The sequence below is a fragment of the Ascidiella aspersa genome, chromosome 6 (assembly GCF_963924565.1).
Source record: "Ascidiella aspersa chromosome 6, kaAscAspe10.2, whole genome shotgun sequence".
NCBI lineage: Eukaryota > Metazoa > Chordata > Ascidiacea > Phlebobranchia > Ascidiidae > Ascidiella > Ascidiella aspersa.
Window position 1 is genome coordinate 13,602,135 of NC_139452.1, and position 25,400 is coordinate 13,627,534.

The 25,400-nt window shown below is 37.4% G+C and overlaps 1 protein-coding gene across 2 annotated transcripts; it reads right to left on the bottom strand.

Annotated features, from left to right (window-relative positions):
* Positions 1–5,564: 5,564 nt before the first annotated feature.
* Positions 5,565–25,138, bottom strand: LOC146139991 (uncharacterized). Of its 2 annotated transcripts, XM_083391679.1 has the most exons (25): positions 25,011–25,138; positions 22,153–22,239; positions 21,703–21,842; positions 21,399–21,494; positions 20,978–21,076; positions 20,080–20,193; positions 19,463–19,585; positions 18,976–19,095; positions 18,048–18,170; positions 17,579–17,698; positions 16,930–17,055; positions 16,385–16,504; positions 15,460–15,555; positions 15,056–15,143; positions 14,159–14,286; positions 13,480–13,599; positions 13,036–13,203; positions 12,481–12,576; positions 11,203–11,293; positions 10,609–10,742; positions 9,973–10,095; positions 9,480–9,647; positions 8,830–9,024; positions 8,218–8,370; positions 5,565–5,919 (listed from the first exon to the last, which is right to left on the bottom strand). In XM_083391679.1, the coding sequence occupies exons 1-25, from the start codon at positions 25,076–25,078 to the stop codon at positions 5,873–5,875; spliced, it is 2,943 nt and encodes a 980-aa protein (XP_083247805.1). In that variant the 5' UTR covers positions 25,079–25,138; the 3' UTR covers positions 5,565–5,872. The 2 variants fall into 2 exon arrangements, with proteins under 2 accessions (XP_083247805.1, XP_083247806.1); XM_083391680.1 differs by lacking the exon at positions 13,036–13,203.
* Between the last annotated feature and the right edge of the window lie 262 nt (positions 25,139–25,400).

The following is a 25,400-nucleotide window of genomic DNA, read 5'->3' on the forward strand; positions in this document are numbered from 1 at the left end:
GCCTGGAATCTGCATATTGATTAATGGAACAGTGTTAACCGATTTCTCAAAGGCAACACTTGATTATAAAATCAGGTAGTGATGGCGGTAGTGAGGCTCACCAGAACCTTACATGGGCTTATCCTATTGGACGGTCATTGAAGTGCAAAACTAGCTAATCGTCATATATATAGAAATCGGTAAGGGAATGGCATCGATCTGGTCTTCTAAGACTGCTACTTTACCATTCTGCTTTGAGACGAAACAAATATATCCAGTCTTATTCCAATTACCCCGATATTTGATCATAAGAGTTATTTAACATGGCTTGGCTAAAAAAGTTTGTCTTTCGGTGAAACAATTTGGTGTATTAAATTAAGAATTATCAATTTTTTTGTAAAATTATACATAATATTTTTATTAACTTTGGGTAAATTAATCAACGAACCGCATTATGACAATACAAGGTCGTTCCAAGCAACAATAAATAATACAGCGGTAAATATAACCAAATGTTGCATCCAGTGTAAGTACCACCCACCAAAAAGCCTAAAAGTTCAAATCTGCGGTAGCTTAATTCTTTGTACCACTACGTTCACGAGACAAATAGCTGACAAAACATTGAATTTTATAATAAACCTACGTTGTTGGTCTAAAGTCAAACTTACAGCGACAACCAGAAACCAACAGATACGGACGAGCTAATCAGAGGGGTGTCATTATCTAACACCAACCCTACGTATCACCGTAGTTGGTCCTCAAAAAATCTATGTATTTAACCACTATGCATTCTGTATTTCAGTTAAGTGTCATGCTCGAAATTACTGTTTACACTAAAACTGGCCTGGCGGATGTACGTTTGAATCACACTTCCGAACTTAGTTATAGTATTTGGTTTAAAATGACGTTATATTCTACTATTGTCACCCTGCCACCGTACTACCAAGTATCAATGTTAACTGTTTTGGAACTGCATTCCGCCTTGCCTACGCAAACCTTGACATAAAACCAATGGCCTGTAACATGTAACTTGCCTTAAGAAAGCTCATACTGTGCGCAATACTCGAATTTCCTGTGACGCAATACGACGACGTCGATAAACAAAACGAGTTGGTTTTACAAATTGCAGTGTGTGCCTTTATATTATTAAAAGCGGACTATGTGTAATTTGCAAACGAATAGCATTAAAAAGCGAAAATTTACTGCATATAGGCGCTACAACAAACTTGACTACCATATTAAGTAACAATTTGCAAAGCTTTACTCTTTCTCGATGCTTTTAAAACAAAATGATCAAACGACAATGGTGTAGGACAGTATTGTTTTGGGCATCAGGTTTAATTTTTTGTATGTACAAGACCAACATCAGTGTTCACTCCACTAAGCCTACCTTAGTTTTCCCTAGTCTGCGTATTAAAACATACCCTGTTGAGCCATATAACACTTTAGGGCGTAACAAATATGCCAAACCATAAAGCTACACTAATTTAAGCTTAGTTTAGTTTGGCGGCACCTCTGCTTATCGCGAACTTGGCAGTCAAGCCTCAAGTGTGTATTGACAATGCGTCGCGAACAATGTTGACTCCCCCTGTTGGGGTGTTATAATTACACAGTTATGCCTTTCACAAATAAGCACGTCCAGCAGTTTCCGTTAGCTATTTGTAAAAAACAGATGGCTTTGTGGAAGTCTTTTTTCCAGAAAACAAACTTAGTCGGAAACAACAGCAACGCAATCTTTAACTAGTGTTTGTACCATATATAAAACGGTAATATGCTGATGTAGGTTACAAGACGCAACTATCCTGTACAAAATTAGTTTTTTAAATAGCCATCTGTATTATTGGCCGTAATGGTCACTGAGCACATGAGCTATCGCTGTATATAACCTAGCTTTCACGAGACACGTCCTGACAGGCAATATTAAAAAGTCTTATTGTTACCTCCTGATTTACCTCACCCTACAGCACGATTTTGCTATCTAATGTTGATGGAACCTTTCGCTCTGCTGCCTGAGCGTATTCCCCAACTGAAAATTCATCGCCACGCTCAGTTGCCTTTCGTTGAGCTGCTGCAGGGCGCGCGTAAACAGAAACAATACATGCTGGTGGTTTTGCCTGCTTTCAGCGTACAGTCAAGTATCGCGTTACCCCCTTCCCGGTTTCTCCCCGCCTCGCTAAATGGCTGATTAGTTCAATTCAGCTACAAGCCGCCTACTTTTGAACAATCAAAGCACTCGTGTGCCATGTGGCGATGATAATTAATAGAACCCAAATCGTGCACGATTTTAAACAAGTTGGACATGTGGGGCTGTGCGTTAATCACACGGCATTTATTAACGGTGACAGCATCCTCATAGCTTTTGTTGGTGACACGACATGTAAAGCGTAACAGGCCTACGTATTAACTGTACCTTACACCCACTACATTACTTCTGTTTTCTCATTCCCGCTATCATTGTTTTGTTGATTGAATACACCACAGTTAAGTGGAAAAAATAGTTACTATTGGTCACCGGAGCCTTGCGCAAAGTCCGTGTTTTTCAAATCTTTATTTCTTTCTTTGTTGTAGTGAAACAATGTATTGCAGGGTCACCTTTCAGTTACTCGGACAGCGTATTCAAAAATTATTTAAGCTATCGATTTTGGAAAGACGAAACTGTTCTCAAGGGTGACAATGACAGTACAGTAATCGAGTTTCATAGTCGAAACCAGTTCACAGGGGAATAGAGAGTGTTCGGCTAGAATGTCGCAGGTAGTCTGTATATTACAATACAAAAAAGGTTCAATTAAATATACCTGTTTGGATGAGCTTTGAATCACAACGAAATAGTAAAATGATACTCTGTTCTTCTTGAGTTAATACAGACTCTCTTATTTTGAAAAGACACATAACTGATCACAAGCCTATAGCAACAGTAACGATATTGTGACATCATTTCAACCGATAATAAAATAGACCAGCAAATTAGTAACACTACAATTAAAAGTATCAATCAACCTACTCTAAAACGACCTGTGGATCACATCCACGTACTTTATTTTTAACCGAAATAGGTTATCGTAATGCTGTTGCCGTCCTTAGAATTGAGTCATTTTCTTGGCTTCTAACAAAGCAAAAACACCTAATCTGTCTGTAAAAGAGGAATAACTTATTGTAATAACAGATAGCAGAAGATTGCAAGGCAAGCAGTTAATAGATCCGAAAATCAAGAATGTGCAGCATGAAGTAGTTCGTTAAGAACAAATCTGAAACGCGTTCAAAACACAGTTCTAAACAAGCTGTCTGGCTGACCAGCACAATGCTTACTGACTCCAGTAGTACTTCCGCACAGTTACTGAACCAGCAATCCAGCATGCTGCTTTAAGCGGGGGATTTTTCAGCCCGCGGGAATGCCTTGCTCACTCAAATCGCCACTTTGCATTCTTAGTTAATGTAGCATAATAATAAGGAAATGTTCTGCATTACGTGCAGGTGCACGTTTGCGAAAAATATTTAACTTAACAAAAAAAAAAGCATATTATCGAACTGTTCTAAAAGAGCTTTAGTGTTTGCAATTCTATAAAGCTCTGTGCTAATTTTATAATAACTGCAGTCGGTCAAACTATAGTTTAACCAAAATGATATGAAATCACTGTATAATTAGGTTTGTAGTTTCAATGACATCATGCACAAACCGTTTTTTATTTCGAGCTCCGCGTGAATTTTTATGTCGATTTGTAAGTTGACACAAATAGAGAAAATCTTGTCAGCCCATAAGCGCTTTTCGTAACTCTATAATATTTTTCACTTTCGCTAGAATCATGTTGTTGTATAGTAATTAACACCTCAACAACCTAAAAGTTAAAAAGATTGGGTATTATGCTTTTTGCCCTTGCAAACTTATACTATGTTTTTTCTGGAACCAGACAGCATTTACAATGACTTTACTTAAGTCACTGTTTTCAAATGACTTAATTTAACTTAGGTCATAGGGCAAAATGACGTTGCGTTTTTCTTATATTTTAGTTCAGTTATTGTTCACAATCGTACAAGTTTTAAAATTCTAATAGTTTAACATTTTATTTTTTGACAAGGACATGACTTGAAGTTAACTTGCTCTAATTATGACTTTACTGGGACTTGACTTGCGCAACTGATAAAGTTGTTTTACAAATGACTTGACTGGGAATTAAGTCATTTTAAAACGACTTGTTTACAACACTGGTACATAGCTCACAACTTATTTGTTATATGATAAGTATTGGTTTTCTGAATAAAAAGTCAAGTTAAGCCTAATGAGGTCTTTAGCGCGCAGGAGTTTGACCTAGAACAGCAGTTTCCTAAGGTTATACCTATTTTATGGTGTCACGTTATGCCGGTATTTCTGATGTCATCTTTTAATGTTTTTCTCGCCTTGAGCGATTCTATTTGTGACGTATAAGAAGTTATTAATAATTTGTTAAATTTATACAAAACCGAAAAATGTCGAAGTGATTTATTGATCCTTAACACTCTTGGCCTAAGTATTTTGCTAAGTTGACATCCAAGCTTGAACTATATTGATATGATCAATATGTCGCCAACAACGTTGTAAAACTCCATGTATAGGCCGTGTTTTAATCGCTGTTAAACAGAAGTGCATTCAGGAATTTTGTTTTGAAAAAGATGACAGACATGAAAACAGGCCATAAGAAACTTGATGTTCTCGGTTAAGCGAAAATGTGCAAACGAAATACAGTCTTACTAATCATCAACAATTAACCTTGTTTTATTGAAGAGGTGGTAACCACTGAACCATGTCAACGTTTTATTTATATTTGCGTTAACTTGATTTGACAGTTTGTGTTCTCGCGGCCCTAACTATATATACACATGGAAACATTTTATGATTCAAAAACCTTATAGGAAACGCCATACCTTTTATCGATTTAGTTGAAAAAAAAGAAGAATACGTTTAGATCTTTAAACTTAAATGGTATTCAAATAAACTAAGGTTGAAGAATACGTCAGTATGACATGTTGTATTTATGACCTCAGTAAAGCGATGTCTACTAACCCTGTGGTAACGGCAGTATGCTAAAGGTTGTGCAAAGTTTTACGATTTATTTCAAGGGAACACACCATAAGTCCTTTACAGCAACAATACTTTCAGGGTAAGACCTCAACCTGTCGGATTAAGTCCTCAAAATACCTAAATAACAAGTAAACCTGTAGGAGGTTGGTATTCAATGATTGGACCGTTTTGTTATTGCTGTTTGGGACTATTTGTCCTTATTTCTCTCACCTAAGTTAAAATGAACACTGTATTCATTTTGTTTACCTGCAAAGTTATTTGTTACCACCGGTAACTTGACTTTAAGATTAGCCTTTTTGATTGGACTTTGGTCTGAAGTGTTCAACACATTTTTGTCTACTCATGCGCCGAACAGTCAGTAGACGGAACTAAGTAACTCATTGTCGACATCTAGCGGAACTAGGCACTAAAATGGCATTGAAATATTTTTAAGGTCGTTAAAGAGTTAAACTTGAGTATTGCGTTGCGCGCATAAGCGCAATTTTACTTTGGTATTATATTGTAACAACTGCGACATTAAAACAGACGTACATATCTAGTTTTATTTTATTGGTAGCAATATTTCACACAATTCAGACCATGACCAAACTTACTAAATTATATTAATTATTCGTGGTATTGTTATTATTAATTAACGAAATAAAAATGCCTTGGTTATCCAACAAAAAGGTGTGTCATAAATTTTAAAAACCTACAGAGTACAATAAGTGCAATCTATGAGTATAACATTTACTGCTACGTTTGATTATATAGGAATTGGTACACTGGACTACATTCTACGAATCTACTGTTGAAATCGGTGCATCTACAGTACTACAGATCCATGTTGGCACATCACACTTAGGGCGAAGCAAACAGAAGCTCCTCTGGGTACTGGTCAACCAGGGCTGAAGAAAATGGAAAAAAAATGTTATGCTAGGCTGCTACAAAACACTAAACAACCATATAACTAAACGACATGTCGACATTGTTCTAAAAAAGTCCCTTGTGTGAGGAAAAAATAAATTGGGAAAAAGTTTTGCATATTTTTAGTCGTTTGCCTAAGATGTTCATGTTCTTCTAAAACAGTGCTTCTTAAACTTTTTTAGTTTCGTTTACCCCTAACATCTATCTTCCTATTTTATTCACCCTTGTTTTATGGTAAGATAAAACTGACTTGCGCCCCTACGAATAGCAATTCGGAATTTTTAATTAAATATCACTGAGACAATTTGAAAATAGAGAAGTTGGTTGTTGGTCGCGCGAAGCGCGAAAAAAATTGGGTTTACATGGTTGAATTGGCGTTAAACTGTAAAAGCAGGAGGCTTTCAGCAAAACATTCCGTCCCCCTGATGCTAGCCTCTTATCAATTATATAAAATATGGATAAAAAATAGATCGAACAAGGATGACTTTTATCGTTTATGTATAAGTTAGAAAAATTATAATTAAATAGGGTCGTTATATACCTTAGATGATATGAAAACATGCAATGGCACTCAAAGAGAATTTGTCCAATTTTTTTTGGCAGTTTTAATGTTAAAGTTGGCAAAAACAGAGTTTGTACAGCGCTGTAGGAGTGCTGTACAACCAAAACGAAACCATTAGAATCATAGCAAAAAATTTAAATATTAACTAAGAGCTTGCCACCCCCCTACGAATTGCTTGGAGCCCCCCTAGAACCTTTTTTAAACCAGCAATTCAGCATCTTTCATGGCTTAAGTATTTTTCGGAAATAAATGCAACGCCTTGCCTGAAAGTCTTGCTAAAAGTATTAGCAAATAACTCGAAGTGCGAAAAAAGAGGACATTTGGACATTTTTGAGCGTTCTCGGAGGACCATTCAGTTTTTTTAAAAAAAAAGGAACAAGTCCTCCTGAAATAAGACATATAGTAGGCCTAACTTATACACTCAGTGCAAACCAACTTAACTATTACAATAAGCAAAAAAAACACCAAAAAACAACAGTTCAGTATTCGATTTACTTCAGAAAGTGGTTTACTAGTGACTGTAGGATTCTCCTGAACTTTCGTTCACCCTTATTCACCCCTGTTGGTTGTTTCACCCCTGCAAAAATGTTATTCACCTTGGGGTGAACCATTCACCACTTTAAGAAACACTTTTCTAAAAAACACACTTAAAAATACTGTTAAAAATTGTTTTTTTAAATTGGAATAAAATCAGTAATCCCGGGATCAGACTTGGCCACCAAATTTATTTTAGATGTTTAAATCTTTGACTTGAACTATATACAGTTCCATTCAAAAAAATCAAATTAATTGAAAACGCAATTTATTCTATTTGTGTGCTAATTTTATAGGTCTAAGCATAGCCCGTGCTTTTCAAACAGTAAATTTCACCTTCGAGTCGTTACGACCAAAGAGTATTAATTCAAATTATTTGTTCTGACTCAAATGCTAAAAATGCCCTTGGACAAAGTAGCATTTTTGGCAAAATCCGAATCAAATTAGAACTAGGAGCAGAGCACACAAACAATTCAGTAGTTAAATAAAAATTAGCCGCATTTTGCTGTTATTCTTTAAATTAAGTATGGCCAATGTATTTTTTAGTCCAAAAGTGGAGCTGTTTTTTATATTGTGGCTATTTGCCCAATAAACTAGAAAAGAAAGAAATTAATCTCTTAAGTAGAAACTGTAATTGCCCGAAAGCGGACTTTGAAACGTCGTGTCATTACTTCAAAAGCCGGCGAATTTTTTTACAAAGTGAATGCTTTTTTGCAGAAATACTACTGATGCTCCGGATATGTCCCGATTGCATACCTTGCTTTTCCATTATATTTCATGCTATGTGCATAACCGACCAAAGTAGTGTTGTGTGAAACCTGGATTTTAGTTAAAGACCGCCTTGTTACGGCAGGGGTCGTATTTTTGAGCAGGGTGCACAACACCTAGTAAAACTAAAGAAATGACTGACACAAAGAAACAATTACGTTTTGTGCGACAGGGGTGGGGAACCGATGGACAGTTTATTGTATAACAAGCATCACTATTTTATATCAAAAAGTGTTTTGTTATAAACTATAAAAAGTAAAATCGAAAGTCAAAAATGCAAACTAAATTTAACAAATTAAAAAAATTAACAAAATAAAATCGTAAAATTAAAAAAAAAAGAAAATAATTTTTCCGTAATGCTGTATAATAACTGTAACTTTAAAAATGTTTCTGCTTTACGATCCTAGCTACTTACTGCAAGCTTCACCGCACTGTGTGCAGGTGTTTTTCTGACTAGAGGGGCAATGACATCCTCCCTCGACGCAGCAAGCGCACGTCATGCTGTCGTCATCGCGGCACTTGCACCCGGTTCTGCTCACAGTCCAGCCGTTGATGTTGTACAGAGGCTCTTTGATAACATAATAAAATTATGTAGATCACCTAATTTGTCAAAATACGCTGTACACATTGCAATGCGTTAATGCCCGTTTACACTACAGCTTCGCTGAGCTGAGCCGTAACTTGCCTTTAATTTCTATTGTGGCAAGAGTTTCACGCTTTGCTGAACTCAAGCCACTGTCATCGAGGCTTGAAAAGTGATTTAGCCTTGTTAATTGCAAAAACGCAACTTCACGCCAAGCTCGCAGCTGTAGTGTAAACGGGCCTTTAACGCTAGAATTTATCATTCCGATAAATGTAAACATAAAATGAGACAGTTCTGTTAACGACCGACTCGTATAACTTTCACGAGACTTTTTCCTATAAAAGGACTTGTTGTTTAAAACTTAATATTCTTTAATTTGAAAACACATAATATTCTTTAATTTGAAAACACAAGTAAAACAAAATCTCTTCTGCAGAAACTTACTGCAGACAAGGGAGTCCATGTCGGAAGACATTGTTTCCAGCATCTTCTCTCCTCGCGCGTTGACGCAGAAGCAATTGCCCGACTCGCATCTCTTGTTCCTGAATCTTCCTCTCACGTCGCACAAATCCTCCATCTTCTCCATCTGGAAGTCGTGCTTTCCCATGAAGAACTTGTGGAAGCAGGGAGCGGCCTCCTCTGCGTTATCGAGAAGAAACAGAACATGTGTGTTTACAATTGTGAATGTAGCAAGCTAACAAATAGAATATAGCAAGCATTGGCGTATGTTTCTTTCTCGAGTCGCTCCTCTCTGAGCCTGAGTAGCTCAGTTCGTAGAGCGACGGCCCCAGTATGACCGGAGGTCGTGAGTCCGAACCGAACTGCAGGCTGGTTGTTTTTCTAGCCTGTCTTGCTTGCCTCATTGATCGACAGATTTGGTGAGTCTGGAATGGCCTTCGGTGTGATAGAACTTATTTTAATTTACAAACACTTTCTTTATGTGAAATCACGTCGAAACAAACGTCACTGCTGCTTTGCACGCCGGCCCCTATAGGACCATGGATTGATTTTTAACCTTTGGTTGAATTTCATCCTTTTACACAGTGGTTAAATACATATATTTTACTAAACTGTTATCAATACGCAAAACTTACCAAACATCGTGCTTTTGCAACGCTTGCCGTATCCGCACTGAACGCACTTGTCCATGTACTTTTCCTCACACTGGCATCCTCCCTCAATACAGCAGGGGCAGTCGAAACGAGTCTCATCGAAGTAGCACTGGCAGCCACTCCTTTTGGTCGTCCACTCGTTAAGAATTTCTGTAGAGTAGTCATAAACCAGTTGTAAATTTTAGTGCCGATAAGTTGATCAGCTAGCGTGTAAATACAGTTATTTATAGGTTAAAATTCGATCGAAATTACTAATAGCAAACGCTTTAATTTTCTTATATAAGCGTTTCTCCGTTTTTGTGAAACCTCAATATTCCTGCCAGATAAAAAATGACACATTGCATTATCCCTACATTACAGCGCGCGGGTTTTAGCACCAATCTTAAATGTTTTTAAATACGGCATTTATTATGCAAAAGCAGTTGCGTGCATTACAAGTTGGAAGAGGCAAAATTATCCTTGAATCTAATTCTACCTCCACAAGTCTTTCCGTCCACTTTGAGATAGAATCCCTCGTTGCACTCGCATCCGTAAGCGCCCTCAGTGTTGGCGCATTCGTGATGGCAGCCGTGGTAGTCGCCTTCGCACTCGTTTATATCTGTTTAACACAGGAGAATGTCCATCACTCATTTGGTTGTATTTTCCGTAAACAAGAACCACATTGTCAAAGAGACAATGAGAAACCGGAGGTGGTTGACAGTTTTCCAAATTAAAATGACAAAAGTTTGGAGACGTTTAATTTTGCATAAATATAACTTGATAGGATAAGTTTTGCGGTGTTTCAACGGGATTATCCATATCAATAGGCGTGTCGTTATTTCCGTGTCAATGGTTGTTGTATTCAACCTTCTTGATGGGCCTGGGTAACTTCAGCGAAAGGCTATCATTGACATCACAGTGTTTTGGTGGGAACTAATGATACCGAACTTGATATTCCTAACTTTTTGGGCTAATGTTGGAGCCAAAAAAGTATAAAGTTTATTTGTTGTTTTATCAATTTCACGAAAACAGAGCAATCAACAACAAAAAGTTTACCAGCATAGTTCAGTTTTCCATTTTTTTTTCCTGACTCCGCCTAAAGCAACTCCTGTGCTAACTTTTAAACCCTTACCCGAGCAGCGGCTCCCATCTTCCCCGAGGGTGTATCCATCGTTGCACGCGCAGGTGAAGCTTCCTAGGCTGTTGTTACACTGGTGATCACACGGGCTCACGAACTGACTGCACTCGTCAAAGTCTTCGTCACAACTGAAAGCAAACAGGAATTTAATGATTACGTATAACTCAATTCAGTTTCAACCTTGACGAATGATTTTACAATTAAATCTACCTTTAAAATGCTGTTGCACAGTAAAGCAATTTATAAAATTTTATAAAAGCATGGCCAATGATTAAAAAAGATAAATATTTCACCCCCAAACAACTGGCCACGGTCCTCGCAAGCCTAAGTAGGCGACAGAAATATAATAATTTAGAAGAAGTATATTTGAAGTGATGATTGCTTAAAGGAGTATTTAAATTATTTCGACTCAATAATACTTTAAAAATAAATACAATTATTGCGGATATTACATACTAAATGATTCTTTGTTTAATATTATAGCTTGATATTGTTACAACGGAAGCGGCCCGGCCACGAAAACGGTTAGACACTTGAATCAAAGGTGTAATATTTTTGTCTTTAAGTTAGAAATATCCTAGGACTCACTTGTCGCCTTGGTATCCAGGGTCACACACGCACATGTTGTGATCAGTCATGGCCATGCACTCTCCATTGAGACATCCACCAACGCAGACAGCTGCAAACAAAACAATACGAATGTTTTGGTTTACCAATATGATTTGTTAGCAAAGTTTTGCTAAAAATAACATACGACATTGGAAAGAAATTCGTGGTCAGAAGACATGTTATGCGACGCAAATCAAGTGGTGAAAATTGATTTAACCTAATACTGGTCAATATGATTATAGAATCGAGCGGCGGCGGGCAAGTGGGCATGTGGTAGATTTAGGCTACATATCAGCAGCGGTTGCATTTAAGTAAATATTAGGAACAGAAGTCGTTCTTATTATATTTTCGCGACTTTCATATTTTCAGTGAACTATCTCTTTTTTGATGAATACTTCCTTGACGTATGAAAAAATGATTTTAATTAGACATTCTTTATGTGCCTTTTAATTATGCTGTATACCATAAGGTGTATTTCCTATATATTTGGGGCTGTTAAAACCAGGGCTGGGGAGCCGGAGCCGGAGCCGGAGCCGGAGCCGGAGCCCGGAGCCCGTAGCTAAGCATTTTCTCTGGAGCCAGAGCCGGAGCCGGAGCCATTGTTATTATTTTTGTGGAGCTGGAGCCGGAGCCGGAGCCATTTATATTATTTTTGTGGAGCTGGAGCCGGAGCCCTTTTTATTATTTTTGTGGAGCTGGAGCCATTTTTCAATTTGTGGTGCTAAAGCTAAGAAATTATATTTTGTTCCATCTCCAACGTTAGTTAGCCAAAAGCAATTTTTGAAACTTGCCATTGAATAAGTGACTGGTGGCACCGGAGCTGGAGCCGGAGTCATTGGGTGTGTGTTTGATGGCTCCGGAGCTGGAGCTGGAGCCAAAGGATATGAGTTTTACTACTCCGGAGCTGGAGCCGGAGCCAAAGGATTGAGTTTTACGACTCCGGAGCTGGAGCCGGAGCCATTTAATAATTGCCTGATGGCTCCGGAGCTGGAGCCGGAGCTAATGCTATTTTACGGAGGCTCCCCAGCCCTGGTTAAAACGACCTAATTGAAAATAATTACGAAACTGTCCTAAGCATATTTTGACTAATGCGCAATTTCTGTACAAATAGAACCTTATTCGTGAAACCTTTAGTTTCAAATAAAATTAAGGAAAGTCTCAAACCAAGGGTAAAATTATACCATTACAGAAAATATATTTCCTGCAAAATATTTCTTTGGTGGAAAACAATCATTTTATCCTGCATATTATACTTACGAATGCTGCAAACATCTCCCTCAAAAAGTTCGGTGCAGCTGCATGTGTCCGGCTCGCTGCACACTCCCCCATTCAAACAAGGTTCAGTACAAACAGCTGAAAACGTTAAGCAATCGGCATTATTTATTTGAGAGTGGTACAACTTGAAGGCTTGGTTTTCCGTTTAGCAGGCAAATAGCAAAATCATATTAAAAAAATCAAACAGGTTTGTTCACTCAAAGGTTCGGTCGCTTAACCTGCAAGTCTCATGATAAACCGTTACCGTACCCGATGTTAATGTTAATACTTATGTATCATTTAAAATAAGTCTCACATAACGTCAATATCTATGCTTTAAACAGGTATTTTTACTTTTGTAAAGTTTTTAGAAAACTATTTTGTTTTTGTTCTTTACCTAGGAAACAATTTTTAACTGTTGGCTCAGCCCTTGAAAACCCTGTAGACGGAAGAAACGCAAAACGACTGACTTATTAGGTGAAAGGTGAAAAACTTACACCAAATCAGAAAAATAACGAAAGAACACATTTTGTTGGGAGCAATACGAAAAACACTAACCATATGTAAGGAGTTTGCAATTTTCACCGAAACCGCACTGTACGCACTTGCCCTTGTACTTTTCTTCGCATTGACACCCACCCTCGATACAACAGGAACAGTCGTAACGGTTTTCATCGAAAAAACACCGGCACCCGGTCCTATTTAGCGTCCACTCGTTCAGAATCTCTGTGGTGACCGTTGCTTATATTTATATTTCTGTTAAATTTGCGTTTCGACACTATTGTTACCAAATTTTCAAATCCGTGTTATTAGCAATTTTCAATTATTGAGCAAAATATTTAAGGAGATATCAACATTAGAAAGTGTTGCATATTTACCCCCAATCAATGCCAAGCCAGTCAGTACGTGGACAAGTTCGTTTAATGTGGTTGCGACAAATATTAGGATCAATACTATGTCAGCGTGTTCTATTAACGAACGAAATGCCTAAATCCCACTTACCCATGCAAGTATACCCGTCGCCGGTGTAGCCAGCCATACACTCGCAAATGTGGGATCCTTCAGTGTTGGTGCAAGTTGCAAATGTATCGCAAGTCTCTTGCGAGGCACACTCGTCAACATCTAGGCAAAAACACATTGTTCGTCGATTTGTAAATACTGCGAGAAAAACGTTGTGGCCCGCTTTGTCAACTTTGAAATATTTAGATTGCAACAGTAAATTCTAACTTTATTTTTTCATTTTTCACAGTAAATTCTAACTTTGGTTCTTAGTCTCGAATTCTGAACGTAAGGACACTTGTAACGCCATCGCCATAACCTCAAATGGAGAATTTGTTTGCTGAAGTTTGTGGAAACTGGTTTGCTATTAGTTGTGCTTTTCAATTTTTTTTTAATTTTTTACTCGTTTGTATATGTGAATTTGCTGAATGGCAATATGATAAAAAAATTTATTGGCAATTTTTTTCTTTCTTTGATTTTTTTAGCAATTTTTTTTCTTTCTGTGATTTTCTAGGCAATTTTTTTGTGTTAGTTTGATCTCTTCTTAACATAACATATTTCACTTGGATTTTTTTGAAAAAATAAAATCCGAAGAGTTTATAAAAGCATTTAAATTTCCAAATTTGGCTTTAAAGAATCCTAACTGGCGACCTTTTTAAACCGTTTTGGTCGGACGACTTACCAACACACTCGTGCAGGGAATCGAGAAGCACGAATCCGTCGGGACACGAGCAGATGAAGCTTCCGTCTGTGTTCTCGCAGTTGTGGCTGCAGGCCGCCTGACTACATTCGTCAATGTCCTGGTCGCAACTGTTAAAATAAAATGTTTGTCTTTCCGACACGAAGACGATAATCTGTTTGTGTACGGGTACGCAAGCAATAGAATTGACTAAGTGAATGATCTAAATCGGTGTTTGATATAGCATATTGTGACATAAAAGAGACAGCATTTTAATGTTGATAATAAACAGTTTAAGTATGATGCGTCTGATTAAAACCTAATCGAAAGTATTTAACTAAAACTAGCCAAAGTGACACAAAGCTTATTTAGATCTGTTGACGACTCCTTGAAACCAATATAAAACATAGGCCTATATATGAACTACGGATGTCCGATGCTTCAAATTTTGTACCGATAACGATACCCGATATGTGGAAAAAACGATATTTGGCAAAAATACGGTCATTTTGGGGAAATACGGCCGTCCGATCAGATGCAAAGTATTCATTGTTTATTGACAATTAATTTCAATTTTGATAAAATCTAAATTTGCAAACGTAAACTTTGGTAGGATAAAACTTTCATTTAGTACTATCGTAAATTAGTTAACCATAATTGTAAAAGAAATTGAAAACAAGGAATTAGTTTGTTATCGTAATGGCACCTACATCACCCTGCGGTATCGGACGAATTCCGATACTACTTCGGATATCGCATGCGATCCGATATTATCGGACATCGATACAAATGGAAGTATAAACAAAAAGCGTTATACAGATTGAATAAAAATGAAATTGTTGGTTTAAACGAATTTACTATTTAGCTGTTTATGTTAAGAATATGTTCGAAAGTTCTTACGCTTCTCCCTGGTATCCGACAACGCAAGAGCAGATATTTTCGTTGATTTCGGCGACGCACTGTCCATGCACACAGCTGGCACAGAAAGCTGTAAAAGTAAAAACAAACAGCTTTCATCTGTAAATAGAGCATATAATTTAAAAACATTACATTTTTTGTATTTTAAAAGTATAGAATGACAGTACAATAAACGTAATCGAATCTAAGCCTTCATCTCAATTAAGAATGAAATTTATTTGTGCGCGTTACAATTTTTCCGTGGGTTAATTTAAAAAAAGAACATTTTTTTTTTAAATTGCTTTGTAATTCCGTCACATCTATTTAGAGCTTTCAGGTAAGCGGTTAGATGTTGTTAATAGTTCTCAAAAACTTTACTCTGTAAATTTAAACAAAATCAAGCTTACGCGTGAGACAGGTGGCTCCTCTAAAGAGAGAAGTACACGTGCAGGTGTTGGGTGCCGTGCAAGACCCTCCGTTCAAACAAGGCGAATCGCAAATGGCTGAAAAAACAATCAAAGCGCGTCAGATTTAATAAAAATTAAAATTTTGCAAAATGACCCGCACCCGGGATAATTTTGTGGCAGCGAATTTGGGGACGATTCGTCTGCTTATGTTCAGTGATTTAGCAGTCCGTCAAACCTTATGGCATATTTTTAGGGATAAGAAGGTTGTACCAATTCTAATGGTGTACACTGTACACAAGTAATTTTGAAATCGTAAGTCCAAGGCAAGTAATTGCACAATAACTTTCAAGTTTTCGCTTTATCAAGTCCAGAACCCAGTCCAGGTTATACTGTAGCAAATCAGTCACAAGTCAAGTTATTGGCGTTCTGCAACAATTTAAATTGCATAAATGATGATTTCGTTCCGTTTCTAGCACTATTACACGTGAAGCACCAACACAAAAAAATACCAAGACAACTGCTTCACCTAAAAAAGTGAAGTATATACTCCACTTTACCAAAATTGTTTTAAATCAAGCATTTTATTTAACTCTATTTTAGCAAACTGACTCCAGTCCAAGTCAAGACATTAGGACCAAAGATCTACGTCACGTCAAGTAATTTTACCTGCAGTATACCTAAATCAGGTTAAGTCATTTCAAAACAATAAATAAAATGCACACAAGTTAAAAGTCATTCATAAAAGTCACTGACCGATTAAAAGATTCGAAATAACCAAATTAGAATTTTCCACAAAAACAGTTTGAAGTCAAATTAATAGCTTGCCGGGTTATTCGAAACATTCTCTGGCAAAAAGTATTCAAAGGTAAAATGGATCGGCCAGCGCTAAAACAGCGCGTGATGTGAGCCGCCACATTGAACCTACGGAAGCAGGTTTGTCCGTTTCCAGTGTATCCGGACTGGCAGGAGCACGAGTAGGAGCCGGGCAGATTAGTACAATCGGCGTTGACGTCGCAGGTTCCCGAGTTTGCGCACTCATTCACGTCTAAAGAAACACAAGAAGTTGTTCGTCAAAGAAGGCGCTCAGCCATGTGGCGAAAAAAAACAGACCGAGTGCCGACCGTTTAAAATAAAAGGGGCTGCCAACACGCGGTATTATTTCTAATGCCAAACTAATGTTCAACAAAATGACCATGAGACCCTTGTTTTAATCTTTCGTCGTTTGCGTTATATGACTTTCTGCAAACTGTGCTTTACTTTTTAACACTTGGTTTGTGAAATATTTACGAAATATGGCGTTTATTCTTAGGGGGAAATCAACTTTTTGTATTATTGGGGTGAAATCAACGCCGATCCTTCGAACATTCGCATTTCTTTCTTCTCGCGAAATTAAAGAAAGGTTTGTGGTATTGTTAATAACATCCACAAGTATAATACCTTCTTTAAAAAAACAGAATGTGTCTAATTTACCGTCGCAGGATTTTCCATTGTCGTTCAGAAGGTATCCTTCGTTGCACATACAGTCAAAAGATCCAGCCGTGTTGACGCAAGTGTGGTCACATTGGTTCGTGTCCAGCACCAAACACTCGTCGAAATCTGCCAAGAAGGAGCTTGAAATTAATATTGCGCTTACGTCCGATTAGCTAAGCGAGAAGAACGGATGTGTGTTTGCCACCTTTTTCTAGACGCATTACTTCCGGTGGTCGTTTATCTGTGTGAATTTGACTATAGAGCAGGGGTTCTTAACCAGGGGTACGTGTACCCCTTGGTGCTACGAAGCACCAAAGCAAGGGGTACGACATGCAGGATGAAGTTATGCGCTATAATTCGGCATCATATTTGTGAAGAATGCATAATATACGAAAAGCAACAACAAAAAAACCATTAGTAAATTAACTGTTTTATTGTGTGTTGTAATTATCGTTGAACCTACAAGACTGTATTTAATGCATGCATTCAACACGTGAGTTATAAATACACTGAGTTTAATTCCTATTATTTAAATTTTATATACTTCCGTCGGCAATTTTAGACAGGGGGTACGATAAAATTTCATAAAAGCTCAAAGGGTACGAGCGCTAAAAGGGTTAAGAAACAGTGCTATAAAGTGTGAACCTACCGTGACATGCGAGCCCGTTGGTGGACTGCTGGTAGCCAGTGTTGCACACGCACTCGTAGCTTCCGTCTAGGTTATTGCAGGAGTGGATTCCGCAAGGCGAGTCCAAGCACTCATTGTCGTCTGTTTGCCAAAGTATGAGTCGGATATTCAAGTTAAAGTGTAAAGGACATATTTTACCCTGTTATCCGCTTTAAAATCAACGAGGTGACGTTTTAGTGTGAAGATTTCGATGCAAGCTCGGGGTTTTTTAATGTCCTTTTTTTCCAAATAATATTTTTAAAGCGAACTATTTTAAAAGTATAGGTCTTTCCGTTTTCACCGAATGACGTCAAAGGGACAGAACAGAAAGTCAAATCGCATTAAACAAATGAGCAATGTTTCTCAAGAAACGAGTTCACAAACGTTTCATTAATTGTATTTACAATAAACCTATTAAAAAAGATTAATTTCCCTTTGCATATAACTATACCTTGGCAAGACAGTTGGTCGGTTTGAAGCGTGTATCCGGCACGGCAGGAGCAGCTGTAGGTTCCCAACTGATTCTGGCAATTGTGATCGCAACTGTGTGATCCAGTCGAGCACTCGTCTTTATCTGGTTTGTGATAAAAAACGGGTGCATTTTATGTGCTGGTCTTTATTCCGTAAATGTTTCACTGACATGCGTTTAAGGACTGGAAACCTGCAGTCATAAAAAGATATGCCCACTTATTTCTTTTGTGAGGTTTTCAACCTGCTTTAGAGTCATAATGTGCCTATTTTGATATATTATAAATAAACTAAAGCTGATTACAATTCTAAGTTGTTACCGACCGGTTAGCATGTTTGAATTTCTTAAAAAAAAAATTATTTTCGTTATGCCTTTGTCTTAATTGCATGAAAAAACAAATATATATTTTTTTGTGTTCGATTGTCCATTTGGAACTAAATTAATTCGAATTGTTTCAATGTTACTATGTGAACGTGTATTGTACGCAACTAATCGACTTCCTGGTAATTCACATTATTGTTTATTTTCTGTTTGTCTTTGCTGGCAACATTTCCCAAAGCCCAGCGTCTTAACAATTTCTTAATTGATTAATATGCTAATCGTTAACATATTGTGGCGTGCTGGTTTCACTTAATATTAAATATATATTGAAGATCTATAGCGTTGAAAATTGTATCAGGACCAATCATAGTTTTTTTGCTTAACGCTGGTTTTCTTTTGTCTCTTTGTGTGGAATTTATTTGTAAAAAAACTGGCGCTACACACAAGGTTACAAAGCGTTTGCTTGACCAAGGCGTATAAAATGTGCACAATGCCTGGTAAAAAATAAGTGGCGTAGGGCAGATGGAACTTGGCAACCGCAGAACCTAATAGCCTATACCAAATCCCAAATAAGCATCTGAAATCTCACCCGAGCATTTCGATCCGTCGACCAAGTCGTATCCAGCGTTGCAGGCGCACCGGAACGAACCAACCGTGTTGATGCAGCTGTGGTCGCAATCGTCTGTTTGCCCAGCGCACTCGTCCATGTCTTGAATGCAATTGCACATGGGAACACAAGTTTGCCTTAGTGTTTCGGTTAAATAAAAAACAAAAATCATCGGAAATTTCGCTTGGCTGTTTTTCCACCATTTTCGCACCGTTTGGCGAACGCTGCTGTTAAATTCCAGCTTTTGCTATATATTTGTTTTTTTGTTTATTTTGAAGAGGCTTTCCCTATGTACAGAAAATTGTGTTAAAAATAATGTCGTATGGCTTGTGAAGCAACTACCAACCGAGAAATCCTATAGCCATATTTTTTAAACAGAGCAAAAGAGGTTTCGCCATTTCTTTAATTTCCTTTTTGCAATATACGATTTAAACTGATTTAATTATTTGTTCCGCTAATTTATTCTTACCGTTACAAGTAACCCCGTTGTTTACAGTGGAATATCCGGTATTACATCCACAGGTAAAAGACGGAGTCGCATCGTAACAATTTTGGTCGCAGTTGTGCGTCCCCAAGCTACACTCGTCAACATCTGGAATGGAAAACACTCTTATTACGCCGTTTCATTTTATTACGCAGCGTTTTGGATTTGTAGTGATCTACTGAATCTTTCGACCCTTGCAAGCAGTTCGAGAAATAGACTATAGTATATATACAACATAAAAGGAAATACTACAGGTCATAGTGTTAAGCATATTATATCCTATTACACAACAGAACCGGAAAATATCTTCCTTTTATTTAAGATCATACCGTTTTTATCGACTAAAGAAATAAATCGGTAGTATGACATACACCTCCAAAATATTTGCAAAACACATGGGCAATAAAATACACATACAATGCAGTCTAGGTCAATTTATAGGTAGTTATTTCAAAATAGTCTAACGAACATATACAATTTAAACGAGCTACCGACGCGACATCCATTACTTCTATACAAGACAAGTGGTTAAAAACAATTACCAAAATCAAATGCTATTTCTTTTTATCACAAACCACGTATCTGTACTTGAATATACTCACTGGTGCATACGCCGCCCACCATGGAATAACCAGCAAAACAGCTGCAAGTGTATGAACCGACCGTGTTGGTGCACACTTGTCCGCAATCGTTGGTGCCAAGACACTCATTGATGTCTGCGCACAAATAAACAAAAGTGTAGGGCAGTGGTTCCCAAACTTTTTTTGCTCGCGACATATTAAAAAAATCCTATGTATTTCGCGGCACACTTTTACCAGAACAACAATAGAGTAATTTTACAATCGCCCTTAAAACACTACAAACAATATGAGAATGTCTCAAAATTATTAATTTGTAATGAATAGTGCGTATTTAAGTCTAAAATGCATGCGTGTATGGTATGCCTATTGGAAATACAAATACTCTCGTTCCCGAAACTACAAAAAGTTTCGCGGCACACTCTAGAGCTCTCGAGGCACACAGTTTGAGAATCACTGGTTTAGGGAAATAAAAACAAAATTTAATTTGTTTGCCATCACAGTTGCAAGTTTAGGACAACTCTAGAGCACCATGATTTCATCATACCTATACTTTATACATTTCAAAAGCAAACAGCTATAAATTAGTTTGCCTACACGAGTTACGATTTAGTGGTGTTTTCAGAAGCATTTCAGGAAATTTTAATCTAACTAAGCGTTTTCCAATGAAAGTGTAAATCTACATTTTAGTTTTTCAAACAAAATAATAACATCAGTGGAGGAAACCTTATTTTCCAATGTTTAAGCTCATTTTAGCTTTACCAAATCTGGACACCTTGGCACATTTTAATTAATACTAGTTCATCTTTATATATCATATTAATAACGTTATTTTGGTACGGGATCTTTTCTTTTTTTATAAACATTAAATTATCGGCATAGAAAGTTTCGGACCTCCCTCCTGTATTCTTAATGGTGTTACCTGCACAGCCAGTTCCACCGTAGCCTGAATAGCATGAACACGAGTTGGGCGCGGTGCATGTTCCGGTGGTTCCACAATTGTAAATACCCCAGCATACAGCTGAAACACGATCGTGAAAATATCATGTAACGACAACCAATAATTATAATTACCAATGTCCAGTTGACAATTAAAAGACAGCATATAGTGTTGAAATAACGGACTTCTGGTTGTTTTAAAACATAATTATACGACGTGTGTTTCCTCTGCTCATCCGTTGAGCAGCTACATAAATGTAAAACGAATTTCCGACGAAATAAAGTGACCCGTTTAGAGTATATATGTGATATACGCTTAATGTATTGATAACCAATTCAAAACACGAAAATCACAGGCGACCGTTTCTAAAATACCGATAAACCGGATATAGTTACATACTTACGGGTTGTGCAGTCAGCGCCAGTATATCCAGAGTGGCACGAACAAGAGTTTGGGCTTGTGCAGTCTCCGTTAACACAGTTGATTGACGGGCATTGGGCTAAAATCGTCCAATGGATTAGTAAAACAGTAACACAGACTCGTCGAATTGGGTTAAATTAATAAAGAAAAATTACTGCAGTGTACAAAACGCTGCATATACAGTTTACAAAACTCTGCATATTCTGTATAATGTTATATGACTGGGTTATCATTGAGACCAGAAAGGCAATTTGTGTGCATTTTAAGTATAACCGTCAGCCACTTACGAACATCACAGTCGTGGTGATCTGGGTCGGATCTCACCCAGTTGGCGCAGCAATAAAACAGGTTCACCTTGCCACCGAAGTTCAAAACATTCTTATTTACCCTGGTGTGAGTGAACTCATCGTTCCCGCAGTTGTTAGTGCTGAAATTTGCACGTCAAAAGAAAGATTGCTTTTTCGGCATAGAAAATGGAAAAATCGGTTCGTTTCGTGGCGGAGGTATGAGCTCAGTTGAAAAAAGTCCAACCGCGTATATAAATGATTGATGTATAGTATCACTATCCGCGTATTATTTGTGACATTTGGCCTTTTTCGATATATGCAAAACTTCGAAGACGGTGGAGGACGCAACAAATATGCGCAAATGCATAAAAAGCAAAAATCGGCAAGCTGCCTAAAACGCGTCAGCGACAAAAACACAATACAGTCTCGAGATATATGAAATCCACTTACCCCCTTGTTGCACCGGGCAGAAGATTAACTGCATCTGCAACGTGGCTGACAGTGTCTGTAAAAACTTTTGCTATCCGTCCCCAAAAGCTGTTGTGAAAAGATATTACGCGTTAAACACGCTATTATAAATAATTTTTATTACTGTTTGGTTCCCTAAAAGAGGCTGTGCTTCTGAGTAGAGAATGTCACCACTGCCACTTTCGTCGCAGATTTGGCTTCTACAGATATAGGTATCGATTAAGTTGTTTTTTCTTTTTTTGAGTAGGTCAGAGGTTCTCAAACTGTTTGTCGCGACGCCCTGGTGCGTCGTTTCAACTTTTCAAAAATTTCGCACAATAATCCTATTTCGTATCTAGATTGCAAAAATAAAATGCTTCACAATGTTTAAATCTAATCATCTTACAATTCTGTGCATTTGAATTCAGTGTTTCGAAAAACTGAAACGATTGTTTTTTTTTATTACAAAAATGAAGAACAACTAGCAATATTCTTTTTGGGGGAGGTCGACCAAAAAGACTTATGTCAAGAGCTGTTAATGGCCCAATACCGATTCCACTGCGAAACAAGGAACGTTCCAGGATTTTTGTTTGGGTCGGACTCGAAGGCATGGAAATTTTTAGAATAACGTCACATGGTTACATCATAAAACAATAATCTTAACAAAATCTGTTGAAATATGCAGATTAAATACAGTTGAATCTCGCGTAGCGCAAAAAAGTTGGATTTAAATTGGTTTAAAAATATAATAAAGAAATGCAATAAAAAAAAATATTACATGACGAAAGGGGCACATAAAAGACATTCGAATATTGATATAGAAATAATAGTATTTATATTCTAATTTAACAGAAATTGGCCTGTCGAGTTCATGGGACAAGCGACTCGAAATGCCATAGACAGCATTTTGGGGATGAATAAATTTAAGTAAAACAGATTAACGTTCGTAAAACCGATTTAATGATAAAATTTATGTTGGCTAAGTAGAGCGGCTGGCATAGCCTGGAGGCCCTTTGGTGCAACAATGTGCAAAGAAAACTTCCTATCACACCAACAAATACAGAACTAATGTACGGCTATTAAGCGGTCAACAACTACAGGAAAAAACGAAATATTACAAATCGCTCACGGCCCACTAAAAATGGCCAAAAGACGTCGTCATTCGTATTACTAGTGAAAAATGTAACAAAAGTACTTTGAAGAAACGCGATAACTTCATTTGCTAACTTTAGAAGTGTGGGATGAGCTTGCGAACGAAGCGAGTGCGATTTTTAGGGGGGTTTTAAATTTCTTGCAAGTTTTTTTTGAACTGCCAAAACTAATAAAAAATTAGAAAAGAAATATATATATATATATATTTTGAATACGTTTTCCGTTTGTCGTAACACACTTGTCATCTTTCCACGCCGCAACGGTAAATAAGCACTGAACTATTTAAAAAGACATCATCAAAGCGTAAATTTACCGGATGTCTAAAAATCATTTGCGCCAAGCGCGAAAATTTTTCGCACTTACGTAGTCAAAGACTGTGTGACATGCGCTCGCGTCTAGTTTGTCGAATAATAGGCGGCGGGCCGGACGAATTACTTTGGCGGGCCGTAGGTTGCCGACCCCTGTTCTAATGCTACATCTTTGGTATATATTGTTTGTCTTACTTTAATTTTTCGTACTCGCGCGAACTTGTACGCAAAATGCAGCCAAAAAGCAGCCCAAACGAAGGGAAAGGCAAAAAATGCGTATATATTTGGTAGAAATTTTAAGGTAAAGAGATCCGTAATGGAATTTGTAGTCCAATTAAATGCAATGTAATATGTAGTCTAATTAACAGAAAATGTCATTTCTTCAGTTAAGGAGTACAAACGGCGCACCATGATTTAGTACGCGTGGTTTCGCATACACTGCCTAAAACGGACAAAAAAACATTACATTTACGAAGTATAAAGTACCAGAGGACCGGTTTTTGATTTATTTTACGAAGTATAAGTTGGCATAAAATGGTTAAAAAAAACAAAAAAAAACACTGATCTAGATGATCAAAACACACTTATCAAATTCGATCCACCCGAAAGTCGGAGTAGACGATAGAACCTGTGTTGCCCAATCGATCAGTTACTTATTCCATCAGTTATAATCTTATGGTAGGATAGATAGCATAATATTGATTAAGTAAATCAAAAACAACTTATAACTAAAGAATAATTAAGCTCTGGAAATTTTTTGCTCTAAGCCATGCTTACCAAAGTATCCTTTAATAAATTTGACATCAATCCACATAAATGATTTTGTTGAATGTAATTACATTTTATTTAGACATTATCATAAATCAACTCGACTGTACTTAAATTGCTTTTCCAATTGTAATTTTTAGTTATACACATGTTGTGTCATTTGTAAGACCATATACGGTTGTTGGGTCCATACTGGTTGACCCAATAACTCTTGTGATTTGGTAAAATCGTCTTGTTGAAACACAATATCGTTTGTTGTGTGCTTAAGGCTTGACGCCTCGTTATAAATTGCAAGTTCGTTAATTAAATCAAATCAACGCACTTTTGTGGCGAAATTTAAGCTTTTTAGGTTAGGTATTTAGCATAAGTTTGGCCCGACCACAAAGACACTCCTAAGGGTTCTTGCTTAATGACATATTATGACGTAATTGTGTGACATCATCTTTAAAAATATTTATGTCGACCCTAAAAAAACTGCTAGATCTGACCCAGAAGGTTTACTGGTTTTGTCAGACAGCTTTCAGCCAATTTATCAAAGCAGGGTAAAGGTTTACTGGCGCACTATAACATACTTGGAAACTGTACCCAATATGTGTAATGGCACACGAAAGAAAGCAATCTAAATTGACTTACGCGTCGGCTCCCTGAGCATTAACGGCCAAGAGCACCACGACAACTGAGAATGCGAAACCGATCTTCATCTTCTACCTCTTCCCTGTGAAACAGCAAAAAATAGAACAGGCAACTTTGACGATACCTGCTACTTGTGAGGTATAAACGCACCGGGGTGGTGTATTTATGCCGGTGCTGAGGGGTGGGGTGAGGGGGTGCGTTTGACGTCGTCACGTTTCGTTTCAGGACAAAGCAAGGGCAGATTGACTTTGTCCGTTCACGCCCTTTTTGTTCGCCCTTAAACATTTAAACCTAATTAGCGCAATCAATGTTTTTATTGAGGCAAAACAAAACCATTTCGGGCGATCAAGGCTGTCGAACAAAGCGTTGGAGAACTGCCTATGTATATAT

Excerpts from the sequence above, each read along its gene's own strand:
- LOC146139991 (XM_083391679.1), bottom strand. The coding sequence starts at position 25,078 with ATGAAGATCGGTTTCGCATTCTCAGTTGTCGTGGTGCTCTTGGCCGTT. Across the intron at positions 15,556-16,384 it reads AAACGGACAAACCTGCTTCC|CCATTTGCGATTCGCCTTGT; the intron begins GTAGGTTCAATG and ends TTGTTTTTTCAG. Across the intron at positions 15,144-15,459 it reads AGGAGCCACCTGTCTCACGC|CTTTCTGTGCCAGCTGTGTG; the intron begins GTAAGCTTGATT and ends TTACTTTTACAG.